We start from the raw sequence: 19,549 nt of genomic DNA on the forward strand, positions 1-19,549 counted from the left end.
TGTTGTGGTTTGCTGGAGCTTTATAGTTCCTCTTGTTCAGCCCCTTCCATAGAAATCTTGTGACTTCTTGGGCGAGGAGATTGCAGGAGACCCAGGAGGGTCCTCGTGAGCCCCATTCCAGGCTTTCCTGTGTGTTTATTCTGAGATTTCTATTGTTCCAGCAGCTGCTGGTGTAAATGGAACAGCATCTGAGACATGAGCCTAGTGGAGCAGTGGGCAGTGCTGGGAGAGCTGTGACTGAGCTGGAACAGTTTCTCCCCATTCAACCTTTCAGCAGGTGAAACAGAACAAAGGGAAAATAACCTCTATGCTTTACTTAGTGAAATCTTCCCCATTTTTATTGCTTCAGCACTGTTGAAGCAATGGTAGGTGTGGCAGCAGCATTGTCAGAGCCCACCATGCAGCCATAGCTCGTGTCTGTCACACTGCTTGAGGCCTCTTTGCATACCTGCTTCAGGGATCAAGTCTGGGGAAAAACAACATCCTCAATAACACCACAGAACCCTGCATCCATGGGAAATACTGATTCCTGCTCAGCCAGGAAGGCAGCTCTGCCTCGGCCACACAGACAGTATTACAGATATATTTTGTTAATTTGAAAAAAGACCCCAGAAAATAACAGTGTGATTAACTCTGTAATTGCTTCTAGAGGAAGAGGTCAACTGCCTTGCCTCTATTCTCTTTTATAATGCTCCATGGTCAGAGTTGCTGCTGCAGGGCATGGGGTGGTCAGCTGAGGGAGATGCAAAAGCAGAATTCAGGACAGGGACATCTGTCATCAACACTAAAGCTGCTCAGTCCAGGGATGTCCGTGTGCCACTCGGTGCCGTGGTGATGGCCAGGCTGGGGCAGCTGGACGCTCCCTCCCTCAGCTGCTGTCCTCCATGCTGCCGCTGCAGGAGTGGAACCTCATGGTGCTCAAGGGGTCAGACACGTACCCTGAGGAGCAGAGAGGGTCCCTGCAGCTGGCACAGAGTGCTCCCCAGCCCTGCCCCGCAGTGCCAGCACAGCAGCCTGTCCCGTGCTCGGGGGGCTGGGGGGCACTCTGCACAGCTCACCGTTTTTGTCCACGGCTGGGTAGTGGAAGTTCCTTCTCATGTCATCCAGAGACAGGCCCTGAGAAGGGGGTTGCCCAGTGCTGCAATTCAAGCAGGAAGTGTCAGTTTGTAAGACTGATGAGGGCACATCTCCAGACCGAGAACTTTTCTTCCCAAGTGGAAGAAAAGAACAGTACCATCAGACTTCAGCCTGGGGCCCGGCCACAGCAGTGCAGTAAACAAAAAGGAAGAATAAGTCATGAAGTGAGACCATGACCCCGGGCCTGCTGGCACTCAGTTACCCTCCTGAGTAACTGCCCTCAAATACCCCATTTGGGGCTTCACAGCTGTCTCCGGATTACCATCTTGGACACAATTCCAGACATCAGTCCAGGGTCATTGATGTTTTTTGTGTGTCACTGCTAAAAAGTCCTTGCAAATAGATTTCTCAGGCAAAGAAGATGGGGGAATTATCCTCCAGTCATGGACCAAATCCACTGTCCTGCCAACATGTGGTTCATCCCTGATCCTAGGGATGGGAGTTGCTATGTTTGCCCTTGAAACCAGTTCTCCGAGTGGTAGGGTATGATACCTCTGGTATTTACTTAATAGTACAATAATATAGAACCCATGTGTGTCCCTACCTTAAAAACCATCAGGAGTTCTTACGGTTCTATAGTCATGAAATGAGTGATACCCAGCTTTTAGAATGTACCCTGGTAGGACCAGTCCCAGCAATGCTGACTCCCACAAACCTCTGCAAGGCTCTTCCTTACATAGCTGTCTCCTGCCACTGTACCTGCTGGAAGGCTCTGGATTCTGTCTGTCTGTCTGTCCATCTGTCCCTTCCCTCACTTTCACCCTCCCAAGTGGCAGCCTGGGCTCTGTGACGGACAAGGTGATGGCACAGGTCCAGAGCTCTCTCCTGGCCCTGCCACACCACCTCCCAGCAGCACAGCCCACTTCTGTCCTCCAGCCAGGCCAGGGGAGCCCCAGGGCCCGGGGCTGTACCCACCCCTGGGACCAGGCAGCGTAGGCTCGCGCGTTGATGGCGTATTCCAGCTCGAACCGCGAGCGCAGGGCGGCCACGTGGCTGCGCCCAGGGCCACCCCGGGCCACCAGGCAGTCCGAGGAGGAGGAGGGAGACAGGGACCCGCTGCTGTTGCTGGAGGCTGGAGACATTAACTGGATTAAAAAAAATAATAAAGGTACCATTATGGCATATTTACAAGTCCTTTCTCATCTCTCTCTCATAAGTCGTATCCCACTTTTCCTTGGACTTTTCCAGCAGCTCCAAAGCCACCGCTGTCCTCAGCTGCTGCCACTGTCCCTGTCCCCATCTGCACTCCCATCTGCGTGCACACACACAGACCTCCCCTGCTGGTAGTGGGCCCTTACCTCAATATTGCACAGACACTCCTCTAACTTTGTGACAACTTCTGAAAACTCTGGTCTCCCCTGAGAACACAACAGGAAAAGCAGAGCTGGGTTAAAAATGGGAGGAGGCAGATCTGATGTGGTTATATTGACACACAGGGAAGGGATGAGCCACAGGCCTCATCATTTCCCCTCTGAATTCATGGCATAGCTATTGGTGTGTTTGGGAATTGGATGAAATCTGCAAGTTCAGTGCTGAGCTACAACATAAAGATGTGTGAACTTTATGAACTTTAACTGCAATTCAGCTATTTTTCTGTAACACTTAGATTTGAGCTAATGATGGCTAGATCACATAAAAACTATCAATAAATGATCTGCTCTGCTCTTTGCCCATCAACAGCACTTCAGACACAGCAACAGCAGAGATGAGCAGTGGACAAGTTCCTGGCCAGCCTGCCTGTATGGCCATCCTCCTCCCTCCCTTGTCCATGAGAGATGCACTTAATAAAACTAAACGTTTACTTCTTTGCAGAGCTCAGCCCTAGGCCTAACGGCAACTTCTCTGGCTCTAATTAAAGCTCACAAATCCAATTAGCCAATGAAAAAGGCTTCTCGGGAGATGATGCTAATCTTCTAATCACCAGTTTGCCTTTGGAAACAGCTGCTGTCAAAAGTTTCTGGGAAACAGATGTTCAAGTACCTGATAAATAGAAACAGGGATATGTCACATGGGAGCTAGTTTTTCAGCTGGGATGAGCCTTGAATGAAATGAAAGACAAATAAAAGGATACATTTTCTAACTTGGAGGCATTTCATGGCCATCCAGCAAAACTCCTACAGGTATACTCCATTTTCTGCTTTTTTTTCCTTTAAACTGAGCAGACCTTGTGAATAATTTTGACCTGTGAACATTGTTGAGCCCCAAAACTCACGTTTTTTCCATAACAGATGGCAAAAAGCAAAATAGAACCTAATAGAGAACAGTAGCAAAAAAAACCTTAATAAAGATAATTTTGACAAGTTTTTGCTCAGATCTTGTGCGAAGTTCTGGCCATCCATGGGCTCACTGACCCATCATTTGTTTTATAGTTCTGTCTTGAAGCTGTAAAACACTGGCAAGATGAAGTGACATTGGAGTCACAAATGGGTAACAAACTGCACTGAGTCTCTGAAAAGATGGTTTCTCCTTATAGGGCTGACTGGCTGTGGGCATGCTGACAAGACACAGGGACTGCACCCATCTCAGTGCCTGCTTAAGTCAGCACTTTAATATGACACCTTGTTCATGAATTTAAAATGAATGCGTGTTACATGCTGTCATTAACCAATTCTTACAAAAATCTGAGAGTAGCAAGGAATTTTCTACTCACTCTGTAACAGCTCAAGTCATAATCAGCATTACATGACTAATTAAGTTTTGTTAAAAGGCTAAATGTTAATTTATTTTCCTCCTCAATTCACTAACTCTCCTGTCTTTCCTGACACACCCCATTGCCTGCCTGGGGGTTTCTGCAGTGACCCTTCCCACAGAAACTGAAGTGATTTTGGGGGCATCAGCCAGAGCAAAGTGCCCATTTTCCCTCTGCTGGGCCTACTCACCTCAGGACAGGCGTTCCAGCCCCTCATCAGCAAGGCAGAGATGGGCTTGGGGATGGAGTAGCCGATGGGGGGGCGGATGTGGTGGTAAGCCATGTCTGCTGCTGCTGCAGCTGCACAGGACAGCCAGAGACACCTGTCAGCCCCAGAGCCACCCAGAACATCCCTACCCACCCCTGAGATATGTGTCAGCCCCAGAGCCACCCAGAACACCCCTACCCACCCCTGAGACACCCATCAACCCCCAGAGCCACCCAGAACACCCCTACCCACCCCTGAGACACCCATCAACCCCCAGAGCCACACCAGAACACCCCTACCCACCCCTGAGACATCCATCAGCCCCAGAGCCACCCTGCTCCCAGGAACACCCCTACCCACCCCTGAGACACGTGTCAGCCCCAGAGCCACCCAGAACATCCCTACCCACCCCTGAGATATGTGTCAGCCCCAGAGCCACCCAGAACACCCCTACCCACTTCTGAGACACCCATCAACCCCAGATCCACCCCAGAACATCCCTACCCACCCCTGAGACACCCGTCAGCCCCAGAGCCACCCAGAACATCCCTACCCACCTCTGAGACACCCATCAACCCCAGAGCCACCCAGAACACCCCTACCCACCCCTGAGATATGTGTCAGCCCCAGAGCCACCCAGAACACCCCTACCCACTTCTGAGACACCCATCAACCCCAGATCCACCCCAGAACACCCCTACCCACCTCTGAGACACGCAGCAGGTATGGAAACCTACTGCTGAGCTATCCAACCAACTAGCAAAGGCTGGATGAAGGCTGGGGGTTAAAGGAGGCTTTTGCCATCAGACCAAGAGCAGACTGAGATGCCCATCACCATGGCCACAGGCCCACCTCTGGTCACAGGTCAGACAGCAGTGAGAGTCTCACTGGCAGAGGGGGCTGAACCCTCCCTCCTAACCCATGGCCCTCTTTCCTCCTGGCCCTGGCCATGTCCTCAGCACTCATGACCTCTGACAGCTCTTTTTCAGACATCCAGGGGTCAGAATCTCAGGAGTGCAAAGTGCAACCCTGGAAATGTTGCTCTGCTGCCCTTCCCCCCGTTTGTAGATGCTGTCCTGAGACAGACCCTGGAGCTGTACCAAGGAATGGCTTTGCAATCCCAACAATCATGTGAGACACGGACACCCTGCAGTCAGAGCATCTTGTTCCTAGTCCTAGACCTAGATAGGATAGTTCTGTGCTCTTCACCAAATGCAATATCTCAGCACTTGGTAACACACAGCAGTATGATATGGGTTAAAATCACACAGTGTAGCTACTTCTTGACTTCAGAGAAATTGAAACTATTAGTTCATTGAGCATGTTACCTGGTTTGAGGTGAGCAAAGGGAATTTCCCCTGTTAACAGCTCCCAGAGGCACAGAGCGTAGCTGAAGACATCGGCTTTGATGGTGTACCTTGTGCACTGGGTGAACACCTCAGGGGCCATCCAGCGCAGGTTCTGTGCACCAGGAGACAGCGACCACACGTTAGCAGTGTTTGCTTCCTCACACAAACTGTGCACCTAGTCCTCTGTTTGTATGTGTGTCTTCCTTTGTTTCCTTATCTCCTGCCTCCATCACCCAATAAAATAATTGGTAATCTGCCAGGAAAAACTCTCACCTGGCTTGCAAGATCAAGTCAGTGTGTTACAGTGTTATATGGAACTGCATTAACTTGGTGCTGTCTCGGGTCTATAGAGCCAGGTTGAGCTGGCTCAAAACATCACAGTAGGGTGAGAATAAAAACCCCGGGCTCAAGGGCTGAGACATATGCATATATGGCATATAATAAGAATTAACTACTGCTGCAGCTGGCAGAAGTAAAAGCTGGCAATAGCTGCATTGCACTGGGGCCTGCTCTCTTGGGGTCTTGCTGCTCTCTGCAGGCCCCAGTTGTGAGGCTGCCTCACAAGCAACTTGTCTCTTCCTGGGGTAATGGGTTCAGGGTGGATTTTCAGAGTCCTTGTGCTCCCTCCTCTCCAACCACACAGTGAGTGCCACTACTGAGGGGTAAAGAACTGCTTGCCAAGGCCTGGGGTAGCACCACCCATCCCCTGGCACTGCCACTCCATTCCATCCCATCACCCATGCCAGCCCACATCAACAGTTGGGATGATGTGAACATTCCTGGCCAAGGAGTGACACACAGGACACATCTGGACTCAAACCATGAAGATAACAACTGTCTTGTAAATCTGACTGTGAGCAACGGGCTATTGTGAGGAAAAGAACTGTGAAATAAGGGAACCAGTGCTGAGTAGCTGTTAGAAAAAGGAACCACCTGCCAACAGCATGTGCATAGGGAAGAGTGGATTAAAAACAACTCTCTAGTGAGGAATTGGAGCAATAGAGCTCCAAAGACAGCCTTGTAAAGCATTTTTTTTCTGCTGCAGGTGTCACATATTCCCTCATCTCTATTATTGAAGACAGAGGAAAAAAATAAAACCAAGACAGAGAAACAGTGAGAGAGATTTAATACTATACCTGTCCATCTATTCCAAGAAACATATTTCCAATGTCTTTTTCTCCTAAGCTATGTTTCTATATTTGATATTAATTATGTGAAATAAAACAAGAAACAAAATAAACAAACCCCAGGTTGTTTTGTCATGTTGTCTTCATCCAGGGATTGCAGAAATCGAGATTCTGAAACAGAGCAAGAAATACACTTATTATACAGAAGTCCTACCTTAAGTGCAATTCCACAGGACCTCTCAGTAAGCACATGTTTAATTTTAGAGAATTTGCAGTTAATTTATAAGTGTTTCATAAAAACTCCTTACCTCCAAAATCAGCAACTACTGCATGACCATCCTCATACAGGAGAATGTTATGACTGGGGGGAAAAAAAACTACAGGTAATTGTTTGATAGCGTCTTAAAGATGGTGAGAATGCTATAGTTTTTGGCTCATAGTGAAATAAGTGAGTTCAGATCACCTCCTTTCACCTCCTCGGATAGCTAAATGTCTATAGGTATGCCTCGTATTTACCGTTAGAAAGTACACATTACTCCTGAGAGGGCGAGCCAACCTTTGATCTGCATGCAATAAATCCAGAGAGACTTTTAGAAACTGCCAACAAAAACACAGGGTTTCAAACAAAATGGAAACTTGGGGAACGACCCACAATCTGCTTTAGGTAGGTCACAGGTTTCCAGTACCTCTGAAGATTTCCCTGCCCCAGTCACTACACCTTCATGGCACAGGGCTGTGGAAGGGCTGAGCAAATCTCAGCGTACGGAATGTGGACACAACAATGCTCTCAGGATTTTTATCAAATGCTGACTCAGCCAACAAAATTCAGGAGAGTGAAAAGTGTATGAAAAACAAAAATGGAAAAGCTGGCAAGAGTTTACATGAGGAGGGAAAATGGAAGTAATATTGATGGTCTCAACAAAAAGCACAACTTGCTCATATTAGAGCTGCAGAAACAAACAAGAACAGTCAAGTGAGGAACACAAATTTTACCAGAAAGCAGTCTTAGGACAGAAAAAAATTTAAGCTCTCCCAAGCAGGACTCCCGCAAATCACTGTCTTCAAGATTTCCACCTTCACCTAACCCAACCCTCGGGATGATAAATTTAATCATAAAAATGTAACCATGACTCTCTTGATTTGTATTTGATCTGATTTTAGCTCTCATATGTACTTTTGATCAAAACATTGACGTGATTTTAGTATGACATGCGAAATTGTTTTGAGACCCACAGCATATGCCAAATGAAAATATGAATCAAACACAAGGCTGAACTAGAGAGACTCTTGGAGGCTGTGCCCCAGGGTGGGTGTAGGTACACAAACCATACAAAGCTGCAGAGTTTGCTGTGGTCTTTGCTCAAATTTGGCCTCTGTCAGTAGACACAAAAATTATCACCATGTCTCAATGTCAATAAACTGCACTGAGCCCTAGCTTCAATTTCAATCTATTCCAGGATTGTGTAGACATGAATAAATCCAACTTGACAAGTCAAGACATAATGAAGACCTAGGCTGACAGTTTTTGTGGAGAAGCAGAGAAATCAAATGAAAATCTCTTTCTCCTCATGGCATGCATCAGCCTTTCATAGAATCACAGAATCTTTGAGACTGGAAAAGAAGTCTCCAAGACCTCGAAGATCACAGAGTCCAATCTGTGACCAACCCCTGCCTTGTCCCCAGCCCAGAACACTGAGTGCCATGTCCAGTTGTTCCTTGGACACCACCAGGGATGGGAAATCTGCCACTGCCCTGGGCAGCCTCTTCCAATGCTTGACCACCCTTTCAATGAAGAAATCCTCCCTGATGCCCACCTTGAACCTCCCCTGGCCTAGGAACTGACCAACAGTGCTGAAATGCTCATCTTGGTGCTGAGTGCATTGATATCTGAGGGCAGGAAGCAGACTCTAAGAGGTTTTGTTAGTCTCTTGCCTCCAGGGAGCAGTAATGTCACTGATTTTTCTTTTTTAAAGTAAAAAATACACCCCACAGAAATAAGGCTTGGAAGGTACCTCTTAAAAATGCTGTTATTGCCTCAATGACACTTGAAAATTTGAAAACCTCAAATGAAACAGGTACTTTTAAGTTTGTGTTTTGAGAAATACAGCAATAAAAATCCAAGCTGAACTGAGCTGGCAGAAGACCAATACTGAGTCCAGTAAAATCAGAAATTAATTGTTTTCTGTTAAGGTCACAGAGGGATTGCAGTGGTGAGAGCAGGCATTGTTCTCTTCATGAAACCATGGAAGGAAGAAAATGAGATAAGAAGGAGGAGTGTGCAATCATCCTGGCTTTGGGAAAGGACATGGTGCTGGGGTCTGCCAGGCACAGAGGCTTCTCTCTCCCATGGCAAGTGACAGGCTCAGCACGTCCCTTTCACAGGGATTCGGGCCATTAAAAGTTCCTTCTGCCTTTCACACACTATGGGTGTAATGAAAAGCAATGGATATTTTAGGATTTCACAAGGGATATTTCAACAAAGAGGAGTCGCAGACTCCATCCTCATTACCACCAGGCTGCTGTCCTGTCTTTCATCTCCCTCACCAAGCAGCTCTCAGAAGTGTTCACAGATAGTTAGAGTCATCAAAAGCAGGTCAGTCGCTCAAAGGCTTCCTCCAGCCATGTTCAGCTGTTATGGCTTAAATTAAATGGATAATAAAATGGTCTCTCTTTTATTAAAGTGCTATAATCATTGTGGCTGCCATCCCTCACCATGGTGCAAGTGGTAGTAAGTTGATGCATGTCACCATTTCTGATGGTTGTCAGAACTGAAAAGCAAAATAAAACTCCCAATTATTCTTCAAATGGAAGGATAACCCCTTTTCCAGGGTAGAGACACAAAAGATTAATTTTCTTCTTTTCTGTCAAGCCATGTTGCAGGTTTATTTAATGCATTATATGCAGTGCATTAGATTTCAGAATCACAAAGGTGGTTATGAGTTATGTGAAAATTTAAGGTAAAAAATATGAGGCTCCTGTGAAGTCACTGGCAAAACTTAACACAGAATTTCACTCTTAGTCTTTCTCTTAAGCTGTTGCAAAGATTTTCATCTGGTAATTGTGCCTGTGGGTTGGCTGGGACTCATGCTGCAAACATGACTCCTGCTCTTGCACTCAGCTTTCAGAAGTTGAGCTCTCTCAGCAGCACACATCAATGGCACCAGCAACCCTAGAGCACATGATCTTCTGACCCTTATAAATATGACCTATATGATTTCTGCAGGGCTTTCTGGCTCTCTAGGAAGATACTGGTTTGGGTTTTCTTTTGAGGAAATCCTTATTTAAAATCCTGCAATGCAGAACTGTTCTCCTAAGAGCCACCAAGGCACGGAGCTGCACTGAGGTCTGAGCCTTGGCTGCCCTGGTCTGAGCCTTGGCTGCCCCAGAGCAGTTCCACAGGCTGCAGTCAGGCACGGGGCTCTTGGCTCGTGCCACTGCCTCAGAAGCAAGGCTGTCCCTCGGAACAACTCAGGTTTGTGGCCCAGAAGGACTGGGCAGGGATGCAGGTACGTGAAAGAGGCTCATAGGATAGTGGAGGATGCCATGCCAGCGTGCCTGCTACTCTTGAGGGCTGACAGAGCTAAGGACCATGTTTTGGCTTTAGCAAAAGGATCGTTTTTATCTCCAATCTTGCAATCACTGCAGCTCAGGTATTTCACCCCCTGTTGCTGAAACATGCACAGGACTGTTTCCACAGCTAGAACAGAAAGAACAGGATTTCCCTGCAGATACCGAGGCCCCAGTGCTCCCACTGGGACACCACTGAAGAGATGGATGAGTGCCCAGTCCCATGCAAGATCCCAGCTCCCAGAGGGGAGCAGCCAGAGCTGCTGCTAGCTGCAATGGATGAGCCGGGCAAACCGAGAAACACACCAACTCAGTGATTGTGGGGAGGTATTTACAGGGACAGACACAAAGCAAAGGGACAGAGATGACGTGCTGAGGGAATGTGACCAAGTGCCCTTTGACAGATGGTGTTAGGCTGAAACTCAGCCCTGGAAAACAGAGATTCAGGCAAACAAACAGATGCAGGAAAACAATGTCAGTGACTGCAGCCTTCCAGGACAACCACAGTTAAGCTATTGTGATTTGTATGGTTTGTATAAAACCCCTGAGATTATTTTCAGCTGAGTGCTAATGAGACACTGGGGTTGCAGGAGACTGCACGGTGCCCCTGTGGCTTTGAGCTTTCAGGTTGTCCAAATTTTGAGGTTAAAGACAGAAACTGACCTGTTCAGATCCCGATGTATGATGGGCTGTGTGAGATTGTGCAGGTACTCCATGCCTTTGGCCACATCTACTGCAATGATTAATTTAGACTGCAGATCGAGAATTCTGTATTTTGTAAAAAGTAAAGATTACTTGAAGTTAATAGACAGTTGAAAAGTATTCTGATCTGTAAATCATGCAACATTTAAAATTGTTTTACATACAAAATAATGTTACGTAATCTATATAAAGTAAATCAATATACTGTAAAATAATGACAATAACAAATTTGTGAAGACTTATCAGTTTACCTTGTACACCCAATAAACCGAACCAAATCTCAAAATTTTCTAGAGTGTTCCTTTCTCTGTTGTCCTATGCTGAAATGAATATTTGCATCAGCTTAGATTCCCTGTTCTTCTAAATTCTGTAAGCAGGCCCGCAGGTGGATGAGGGCAATACCTCTTCTGCTCATGGAGCAGGGAGAAGAGTGATCCCCCAGAGATGTACTGGGTGACAATGGCAAACTGGCTGGGGTCATCCAGGCAGGCTCCCACGAACTGGATGACGCAGGGATGGTTCAGTCGGCAGAGAATGGAAACCTCCCGGCAGAACATGTCCACATCAGACTTGGAGCAGTAGGTGTTGGCTCGGTAACTTACAAGTGACAGGAGAGGAAGCAGAATGCAAAGGTATCATAAAATATGGGCTTTTGAAACACTTCAAACCAGGTGATTGACCAAGCAGGATGGAAAAGCCTGACAAACTTACCGTTTAATTGCAACAATTTTATTTCTACATCGTCCCTTATAGACTTTTCCAAAAGACCCTAAAATAGTTTAAAATAAATAAGCTCAAATATGTTTGTTACAAACATCAAACATTTAAAGCAAATGCACTTTCACTTCTGGTACCTGAGCCGATAATCTCGTGGAACTCTATCTCAGAGAGCTGCAGGTGGAAGTGTGATGGCAAGCCAGCACGGAGGAGGAGGACATCGGCCTTTTCTGCAAGAGAAACACCCATCCTGTTTGTAAAACACGGCCAGGGGGAGGATCAGGCATAAGAGCACTGGACTTCAGAACCCTTGCACTGGGAGAGCTGATTTTCCCCTGTAAACTGACTGCTAATCCTGCTCCCTGCTTCAGGAAAGCCCAGTGACAGAAACATCCTTGCAACGCCCCAGGTTGCCCTGGGCACTCCTGGTTTGGCACCTGCCAGCCATGAGCACTGTCCCAAACCCTGCCTGTCCCATGGGATGGTGGCACCAAATTCCTTACATGGAGAACTCATTCCTTCTCTTTGTGCAGCCAGTACTCATTGCTGCTGCTGGGGATGCTATTCCAGAGCCGACTGGCTCTTGGTGACAACTTTGCAACTGAATTTAGTTGTCAAATGTCTCTATCTTGTTGATCTTTTCAGTTTATTATTACAAAGTTTATCAGAATATTTCTAAACAGAGCATTTTGATGCTGCTATGTAAAGGATGTAAATATTTGATTATATTCAAAGTGAACATTTAAAGTGGAAAATTGAAAGTACCACCAAAAAAAAAAAAAAAGGAGGAAGTATCCTAAAATACTTTAAAATATTTATCTGAATATTTCAGCTATATTTGTTTCAGAGCAACACAAATTATTTTTGGACAGAATTTTTCTAATTCAGGCATTCTATGGTGTGATTTTAATGATACTTATTTACATTAATGGAGAAATGGTTATTTCATTAGTGCTATTTCACATCACACCCTTTCCTCAAAGAAATAAGGAAAAAAAATATTTTTAAAGTGAATGAAAGCAAGGAAAATACAGGAATTGTCGTTATACTGAGTAACAAAGCTAAGTATATTGTTTCCTAAAATTATCCCAGGGAAATGTAACAGTGTACCATAAAAAGTCCAGGAATAATGAATCCTGTGTAGGACGTTCAGGCTGACAAACATATTGGCTCAAAGGACCACAAAAGTTCACATTTTCCCTTGCCATTGCAAATACCTTTTGTCATGCTTTTAATCTTCCCTAGGGGGGATGGCACTGACACATAGGAACCATCTGAAATAAAGAACAGAGTGAAATTATGGAGTTCAACAACAACATAAGTGATGGTGCTGATAAATTAATGAGCCAAGGATGCCAGAAAAAATTAATAATAAAGGGTGAGAATTCTGATAAAACACCAACACATCTGATGGGATCTGGTTTGGGCTGGGATAGAGTTCATTTTCCTCACTGTACCAGACCCTGGGTGTTGTATGGCTGCAACCTTGAAAGGAATCTGTGTGTGGCCAGAAAATGGTGAATCCCATGACAATGATTTTATTTGTGCTGGACAGGACTGACCCAAAGCTCTCTGACATGGGTGGAGCACTTCCAGAGATTTCAGCAGTCTTTGGATCAGGCCCTTTGAATAAAATTATTGCTCAGCCCATACCTCCTCCAGGCTGGGAATATTCGTTGCAGGGGGACTCATCCTGAGGTCTCTTGTAATGCTTCAGGAGGGTCACAATTGCATCGTGACCTTGGGAAGAAAGAGAAATGCAAGGATATGCAGGTAACCCAAAAGACTTTAAGAAAAATGTTAATTTATACAAAATCAGAAGATTAAAAAAAATTGTAAAACATGCCTATAAAATATGCAAAGACATGGTGGTGCTAATCTAAACCTACTGCGATTCTTAATTGTAGAAATATGGGAAATTTCTGTAAAAACAAGGATGTTATTTTCTAAAGTCCACCTATTCCTGAAATGCAAGATATGGCAAAGAAAAACCCTGCTGCAGAAATCCTGCAATGAAAGTTGGCAATAGTCTTCAGTGAACTCTTTTTGAGTTTGTGCTGGATTAAACTAATGTTTAACAGAGATTTGAGATGACAAATTGAAGGGCTGGTGTTTATAACCCTTTGTGCCACTGCCTGGGGAGCAGGTGGTGGGAGCTTAGTCTGCATTGGCAGGTTATTTTGCAGCATTATCTCCTTCCCAGTCTGCCCTCTCCTTCCTGTACAGCTTCTGTGGGTTTTGTAGCAGAAACTGGAAAATTAAAATACCTTTCTCATAAGCCCACATCAAACAGGTCTGCTCATCCTTTTCTCCACTGGACCTGCTGGGATCACAAGCTACAAGATTCATGTCAGCTCCGTTATCCAGCAAGAACTGCACAAGGCGAATGTGGCCGTGGTAGCAAGCACAGTGCAGCCCTGGAACATCAGAGAAGTGTGGGGAGCACAGCTGTCAGAACATGGCAGTGGGACTGCAGCAACAACTGCAAAGTGCAAATTGATCTCCTCGATAAATAAATATGTTGCCCAAAAAATACCTGAGGCAAGAGGTGAAAATTAAACATTAAGGCTGCAAGAACCCATCTATTGCCTCTGCACAATGTGCCACCACTTACTTTGCCAGCTGCAAACCACATTAAACAACTCTATGTGAGAAAAAGCAAGTGGAAACAAAGGCAGCTCTGTGTAGTGGGGATAGGAAGGTCTGCAGCCCTTCAGACACTACATTCCAGAAGCCCAGCTCTTTGCAGAATAATTTCTAACACTACTTAGAAGCCTTAACATGGGAAGAACAGTTTACAGCAGGTTTTGTTACTCATATAAATCCTAACAGGCCTGATACATTCTCACTGAAGCCTTATCACTTTTATGCCTCCAGTAAAAATATTTCAGGAAGGCTGTGCTCTGTCTGAAAGGCACTCGGGTGCTGGAAATCCTGATGTGTGGCTTCCCAATATTTTGGTGCTGGTATCTACCCTTATACAGGAAGTGTGGTGGTATTACCTGTGTGCCCATCTCTCCCCTGATGATTGATGCTTACAACATTCTGGTCAAGAAGAAACTTGACAAGTTCTATGTTCTTTCCATAGGTGCAAGCGCTGCAGAAGTAAAGGGAGTGGTGAGTGGTGTAGTCCATAAAAGCAGTACTTTGGGTAGCCAAAAAGGAATTACAAATAGATAAAAATGCAGTAATAAAGGATCATTAGAAATGTGCAAATTCATTAATCCAGCAGAGCACATTCATTTTTATTGTTTCAGAAAAATTCTAATTATTGCCAAATCACCTAATTTCACACAGTTGTGCAAACAGTCTGAGTTGCAAAGTGCCTCTTAAATAGCCCTTTACAAATTTTCAGCATGCCAACCAAACTGTGTTCTGCCACCTGGTTTATCATTCAGAGTGCCTAGCCCCAGCAGACATCCAGGTGGAACAAGCTCTAATCCCAGCTCCCAGACTGGACAAGGAGAGGAACCGTTGTCCAACCAGGTGTCGGTGAACCTGATTTTCACTGCCTGGTTCTGCCTCTTCCTTCATGCCCTGTCATGTATCTCATGACACAAACTCAACCTCCCTGTGTAGCTCCCTGCTCACTTGGTTCCTCACCTGGCTGCTGGGAAGACATTTGTAATTTTGGTTGTTGTGAGACATTTGTAGTTTTGAGTGTTGTGCTGCAAGCGTGTGTAAGTGGAGTTCTACTGACAATGGCATTTGAACACCTCACCTGTGGAAAGCGGTTTCACTGAATATATTTTCTTTAGTGAGACTTTCTGTTCCTGAGAGTTTAATTATTTCCTTGACAACTTCAAACTTCCCATTGTAACAGGCACTGAAGAGGAAGCCAGTACAGAGGTGTTAGCAAAACCAGACTTCCCAAGAGCCCCAGATATGTCCAGAAGCTGCTCCAGGGCACTCACAGGTGTAGAGGTGTGTCTCCATAGATATTCACCACGTGGGGCTGCACTTCAAAGCTGCTCTGCAGTAAGAACTTCACAATATCATGGTGCCCAAATCGAGAGCAGAAGTGCAGAGGCACATGATCTTCATTGTCCTGAGCATTCACTGCCGGTCGACCCAGAAAAAGACCACAGAAAGGATTTTATCCTTAACAAAGTGTGTCTGGGATACTTTCAGATATTTAGTAAAATTTTATGTGTTGTGTCTATGCGTTTTGAAGCCTCCTGGAAAAATATTTGCAGACGTATTTGTTTAAAATTGAAATTTCTGTGATCTTTTGGATATCAAACCCACATTGCTCTGCGCCGCCTGCAGTGCACTGTCAAGGAGATTTTCTGACCTTGGGGCATGACTTCTTTCTTCCAGCTGCAAACTCATTGAGTCTTTTGACAAAGCTTTCCATGAAGGAATCATGAGTTATAAGTGACCCTTAGAAAGAGCAATTTTGAAACAAAAGTAAGATAGTAACAACATCAACAGAACTGGGAACATCCAGGCAGCACAGAACTGCTGGCATCTACCAGTAGCAGCAAAACATTCCAAGGGCAGCTGCATAGAGTGACCCAGGGGGATCCTTGATCTGCAGATGGGAATGTTGGAGACAGTCAGCTGTCATGGAGCACACCCATGCCAGGGAGCCTTTTGCCTGATTATGGGATGGGCAATATCTATGGTTTTGGGCTGACTAGCAAGTCACATTTTGTTAAAAGAAATAGCTCAGGTTTGCGACCCCAATTACTGGTCTGCACTGAACAGTGCCAAATTCATTCAGGTTCTTTCCCCAGTTCCTTTCATTCCTGGGCACTAAAGACATTTCCTCTGCTGCTGCATTTACAGCAAGTTTCAAAGTGTGCTACTTTAAGAGCAAAAGGCTTCCCGCTTCCAGTCTCCCTTTTCTCTTTTTCTATGCTGAAAATTTTGAGTTTAAAGAGAAGGACCTGAAATGGTGCCCCAGATTCTTTCCTTTTGAAATAAACTCTCTAACAGAGGGCAAACCTCCCACTGCCTTGTCATGATGAAAGAATGTCTCTTTTTTCCCCCCTTTATTATAATTATATCAGCCCAGTGCACACACATTGAGGCTGAAACACCCTGAGCTCACTACTGAGAACAGCACACACAGACCTGACTGTGCTGCTTCCCTCCATGTTTTTCTGTTGCAAGAGGAGGATGTGTGATTGCAGGCAGGACTCACAGGGAAGATGGTAAATTGATGTATTAATGAGCAGCACGTTTCCAAGCAATGTACTGTTACTTCCCAAAAAACATTTCTGTCTCTTACTCTGAGGATAAGAAATTAATTATTAAATAATTTGTAATTTGCTCAGTATTTTACAGAATCATAGAATGGCCTGGGTTAGAAGGGACCCTGATCTTTAAGGTTCCTCCTTGTGGGCAGGGACACCTCCCACTGTCCCAGGCCATGTCCAGCCTGGCCCTGGGCACTGCCAGGGATCCAGGGGCAGCCACAGCTGCTTTGGGCACCTGTGCCAGGGCTGCCCACCGTGCCAGGGAAGGATTTTTTCCTGGTGTTTAATCTAACTTTGCCCTCTGTCAGTGTGAAAGCATTCCCCTTGTCCTGGCACTCCAGGCCCTTGTAAATAGTCTCTCTCTATCTTTCTTTAAGGCTCCCCTCAGGTACAGGTAAGAATCTCTGCACTGATGATCACAACACGTCTAAAATGTGACCTGTAAGTTACAGCAATCACTGTGAGGCCACCTGGACAAAGAACTCCCCCAAGGCCCAAAGTGTGCTGAGAGACTTTTGTCCAGCCCACCAAGTCTTCACACAGGCATTTTCTCAGACAGAAAATGACCCACAGCTGACATTCCCAGAGAAGAGTGGGAAGCTTGTGGAGCATAATAAATCATGTGCTAAAATTTCCCCTTTTCTGTGGAATTCATATTAATTATTTTAAATTTCTTGCTGCATACTTTTGACTTAAAATCCTCCTCCTGTACCTCATTCAGTAGTTCTCTGTGCATTTGAGTCACTTTGACTACAGACCCCCACCACATGGCCACACGTTCCCTGCCTGGATAAATGTCTAAATAATGAGACACCTGTATATTAATTTTGTTTTCTGCCTTTGCTTTTCACCTCTAACTTATTACTGAAAATAGAACAAACGTGAGATTACAAACCAGCATACTTGGCCAAGGGAAGCTTTCCAACTGCTATTTTCTTGTTTTGGCTGTTCAAAGATGATACACAGACACACAGTACAAAGAGTATGTGTTAGGAAGCTAAGACTCTGTTCAGCAAACACAGTGTTAAAGATTATTTTTAAATATCTTACCATCAGCTTTGCTTCCTTCTTCCATCAAAAGCTTTGTGATGTTGAGAAAGCCTTTGGCGGCAGCCAGGTGGAGAGGTCTGTCCCCAACTTCACCACTCGCATTCACATCAGCTCCAAACTTCAGTAGCAGGTGGGTTACCTAAATATTTAATTAAGGTTAATTAAAATATCGCATGAAAATAAAACTTCGAGAAAACCAGATAAAATAGTGCATTGGGTAATATTGTATGTGAGCATCTCTGTAAAGTTAAAACAGGGAGAAGAGATTCAACAGAAAACTCATTTTTAAGTTTCATGTCTATAAAAAAATTTAAATTCTCAAAAGCAAGCAGATGTTCATTCTGACAAACATCCTCTGCGGTGAATGGGCAGCAGGGGCATCAGGGTAGGAAAGGAGCACCCCCGGATGCCCCGGGCAGGGCTGTGCCCGCCCCGGTACCTGCTGGTGGCCGCAGTAGGCAGCGATGTGCAGCGGGGTGAAGAACACGGCGTCCTGCACGTTCACGTAGGCCCCGTGCTGCAGCAGGATGTCCACAGCCTGCAGGGAAACCAGCAGGAATGCCCACCACGAGCCTGTGCACGGCCTGCATGTGCTCAGCTGGTAAAACTGGACATTGAAACCTCAAGCCTCCAAGTTCAAAAATGCCAACCAGCCCCAAACAAACAAGTTCTAAAGGTGCAGAGCATGTAAAAGTGATTAACTTACAGTACTTGAACTGAACACTGAATGTCACTGATGCTTTATAAATGAGCCTGAAGATCGGTGTGCCACTAAAAAAACTGATTCATGAAGTAAGAGGCAGAGAAATATCTGTCTGGATATTCTCAGAATAGCCTTTAATTTTCTTCTAGCCATTATGAACAAAGAGCTGTAAACATATCAGAGATTTTAGAAGTGAAAAAGTCACACAAAATGAAAGATCCTTTTAAATTTAAATGTGTGAAGGTAAATCCTCAAACATGGAAAGATTTCTTTGTATTTTAGAACATAAGAGCTCTTTGGCTTCAATAAATAACCCTAAGTGCTTTCTTTCAAATTTCTGCTTTTTTTGGTCCTTCAGGAGGCCCATGTTTTAGTTTTTTTTGAAAGCTGTGAACTCTCAAGAAATGGCTTGCTGCATAGCTGCCAAAATAGAAGGCTGAGTGAAACCACTTTGGGTTCTAAACTGAAGCCTGCACTGTGCCGCTCACCCTGGAGAGCCCCTGCAGGATGGCAGCAGTGCCAGCTGTCCCGATGCACGGCTGCCACCTGCTCTCAGCTGGGACTCCAGATCATGGCAAACATACACACGAGACAGTCACTTCAATCCACGCAACTCTTGAGTGCTCAGAGAACACAAACTCTTCCCAAGCAACAGCAGTGTACAGGGATTGTTTCTTTACACAATTTCAGCATTTCTTTTTTCATATGATGGCCTGAAGATATTTTCTGCATACAGTCTGTGCCCTGACATATGCAAATGTATCCATTTCCCATTAGTTTTAACCATTTTTCTGTGGCATCAGCTATGATTTCCCCTGGAGGCAGCACTGCAGGGCCAGGTCTGATTATTGCCCTGTGTGGGGGTTCTGCATCCTCCCTGGAATGTTCTCAGTGCTGCTTCACTCTCGTTGTGATCCCCTCACCCCCTCCACATACAGTCAGAATTTCCCTTGCTAAATGCCACATGTGTTGACATCCTTTTGCTGTGGATCCTTCTGCTGCCAATCCCAAAAAAGCATTTGGACTACATAGCAAAAATCTGAAGAAAGACCCCCTGAGATCTTTCTGCTGGCTGTTCTATCAGCTCAGCAACAGG

At 45.3% G+C, this 19,549-nt stretch overlaps 1 protein-coding gene across 5 annotated transcripts in view; it reads right to left on the minus strand.

Annotated features, from left to right (window-relative positions):
* Positions 1-622: 622 nt before the first annotated feature.
* The window catches only part of TNNI3K (TNNI3 interacting kinase), a 28,004-nt gene continuing 9,077 nt past the window's right edge, over positions 623-19,549 (minus strand). For 3 of the 5 annotated variants that reach the window (XM_085586053.1, XM_085586052.1, XM_085586054.1), the window contains 18 exons: positions 18,190-18,288; positions 17,751-17,889; positions 15,411-15,555; positions 15,218-15,322; positions 14,499-14,593; positions 13,764-13,913; positions 13,150-13,236; positions 12,714-12,770; positions 11,634-11,726; positions 11,491-11,548; positions 11,182-11,376; positions 10,741-10,845; positions 6,819-6,871; positions 6,629-6,681; positions 5,363-5,495; positions 4,017-4,126; positions 2,436-2,495; positions 1,556-2,222 (listed from right to left, as the gene is read on the minus strand). In XM_085586053.1, the coding sequence (XP_085442179.1) occupies positions 1,683-2,222; positions 2,436-2,495; positions 4,017-4,126; positions 5,363-5,495; positions 6,629-6,681; positions 6,819-6,871; positions 10,741-10,845; positions 11,182-11,376; positions 11,491-11,548; positions 11,634-11,726; positions 12,714-12,770; positions 13,150-13,236; positions 13,764-13,913; positions 14,499-14,593; positions 15,218-15,322; positions 15,411-15,555; positions 17,751-17,889; positions 18,190-18,288 (2,277 nt within the window). In that variant the 3' untranslated portion in view covers positions 1,556-1,682. Of the gene's footprint in view, positions 940-1,058; positions 1,139-1,555; positions 2,223-2,435; positions 2,496-4,016; positions 4,127-5,362; positions 5,496-6,628; positions 6,682-6,818; positions 6,872-10,740; positions 10,846-11,181; positions 11,377-11,490; positions 11,549-11,633; positions 11,727-12,713; positions 12,771-13,149; positions 13,237-13,763; positions 13,914-14,498; positions 14,594-15,217; positions 15,323-15,410; positions 15,556-17,750; positions 17,890-18,189; positions 18,289-19,549 lie in introns of those variants that run through there. The other 2 variants (XM_021542594.4, XM_085586055.1) reach the window with 1 other exon arrangement.

Source organism: Lonchura striata, chromosome 8, assembly GCF_050655825.1.
Source record: "Lonchura striata isolate lonStrDom1 chromosome 8, ASM5065582v1, whole genome shotgun sequence".
Taxonomy (NCBI): Eukaryota; Metazoa; Chordata; class Aves; order Passeriformes; family Estrildidae; genus Lonchura; species Lonchura striata.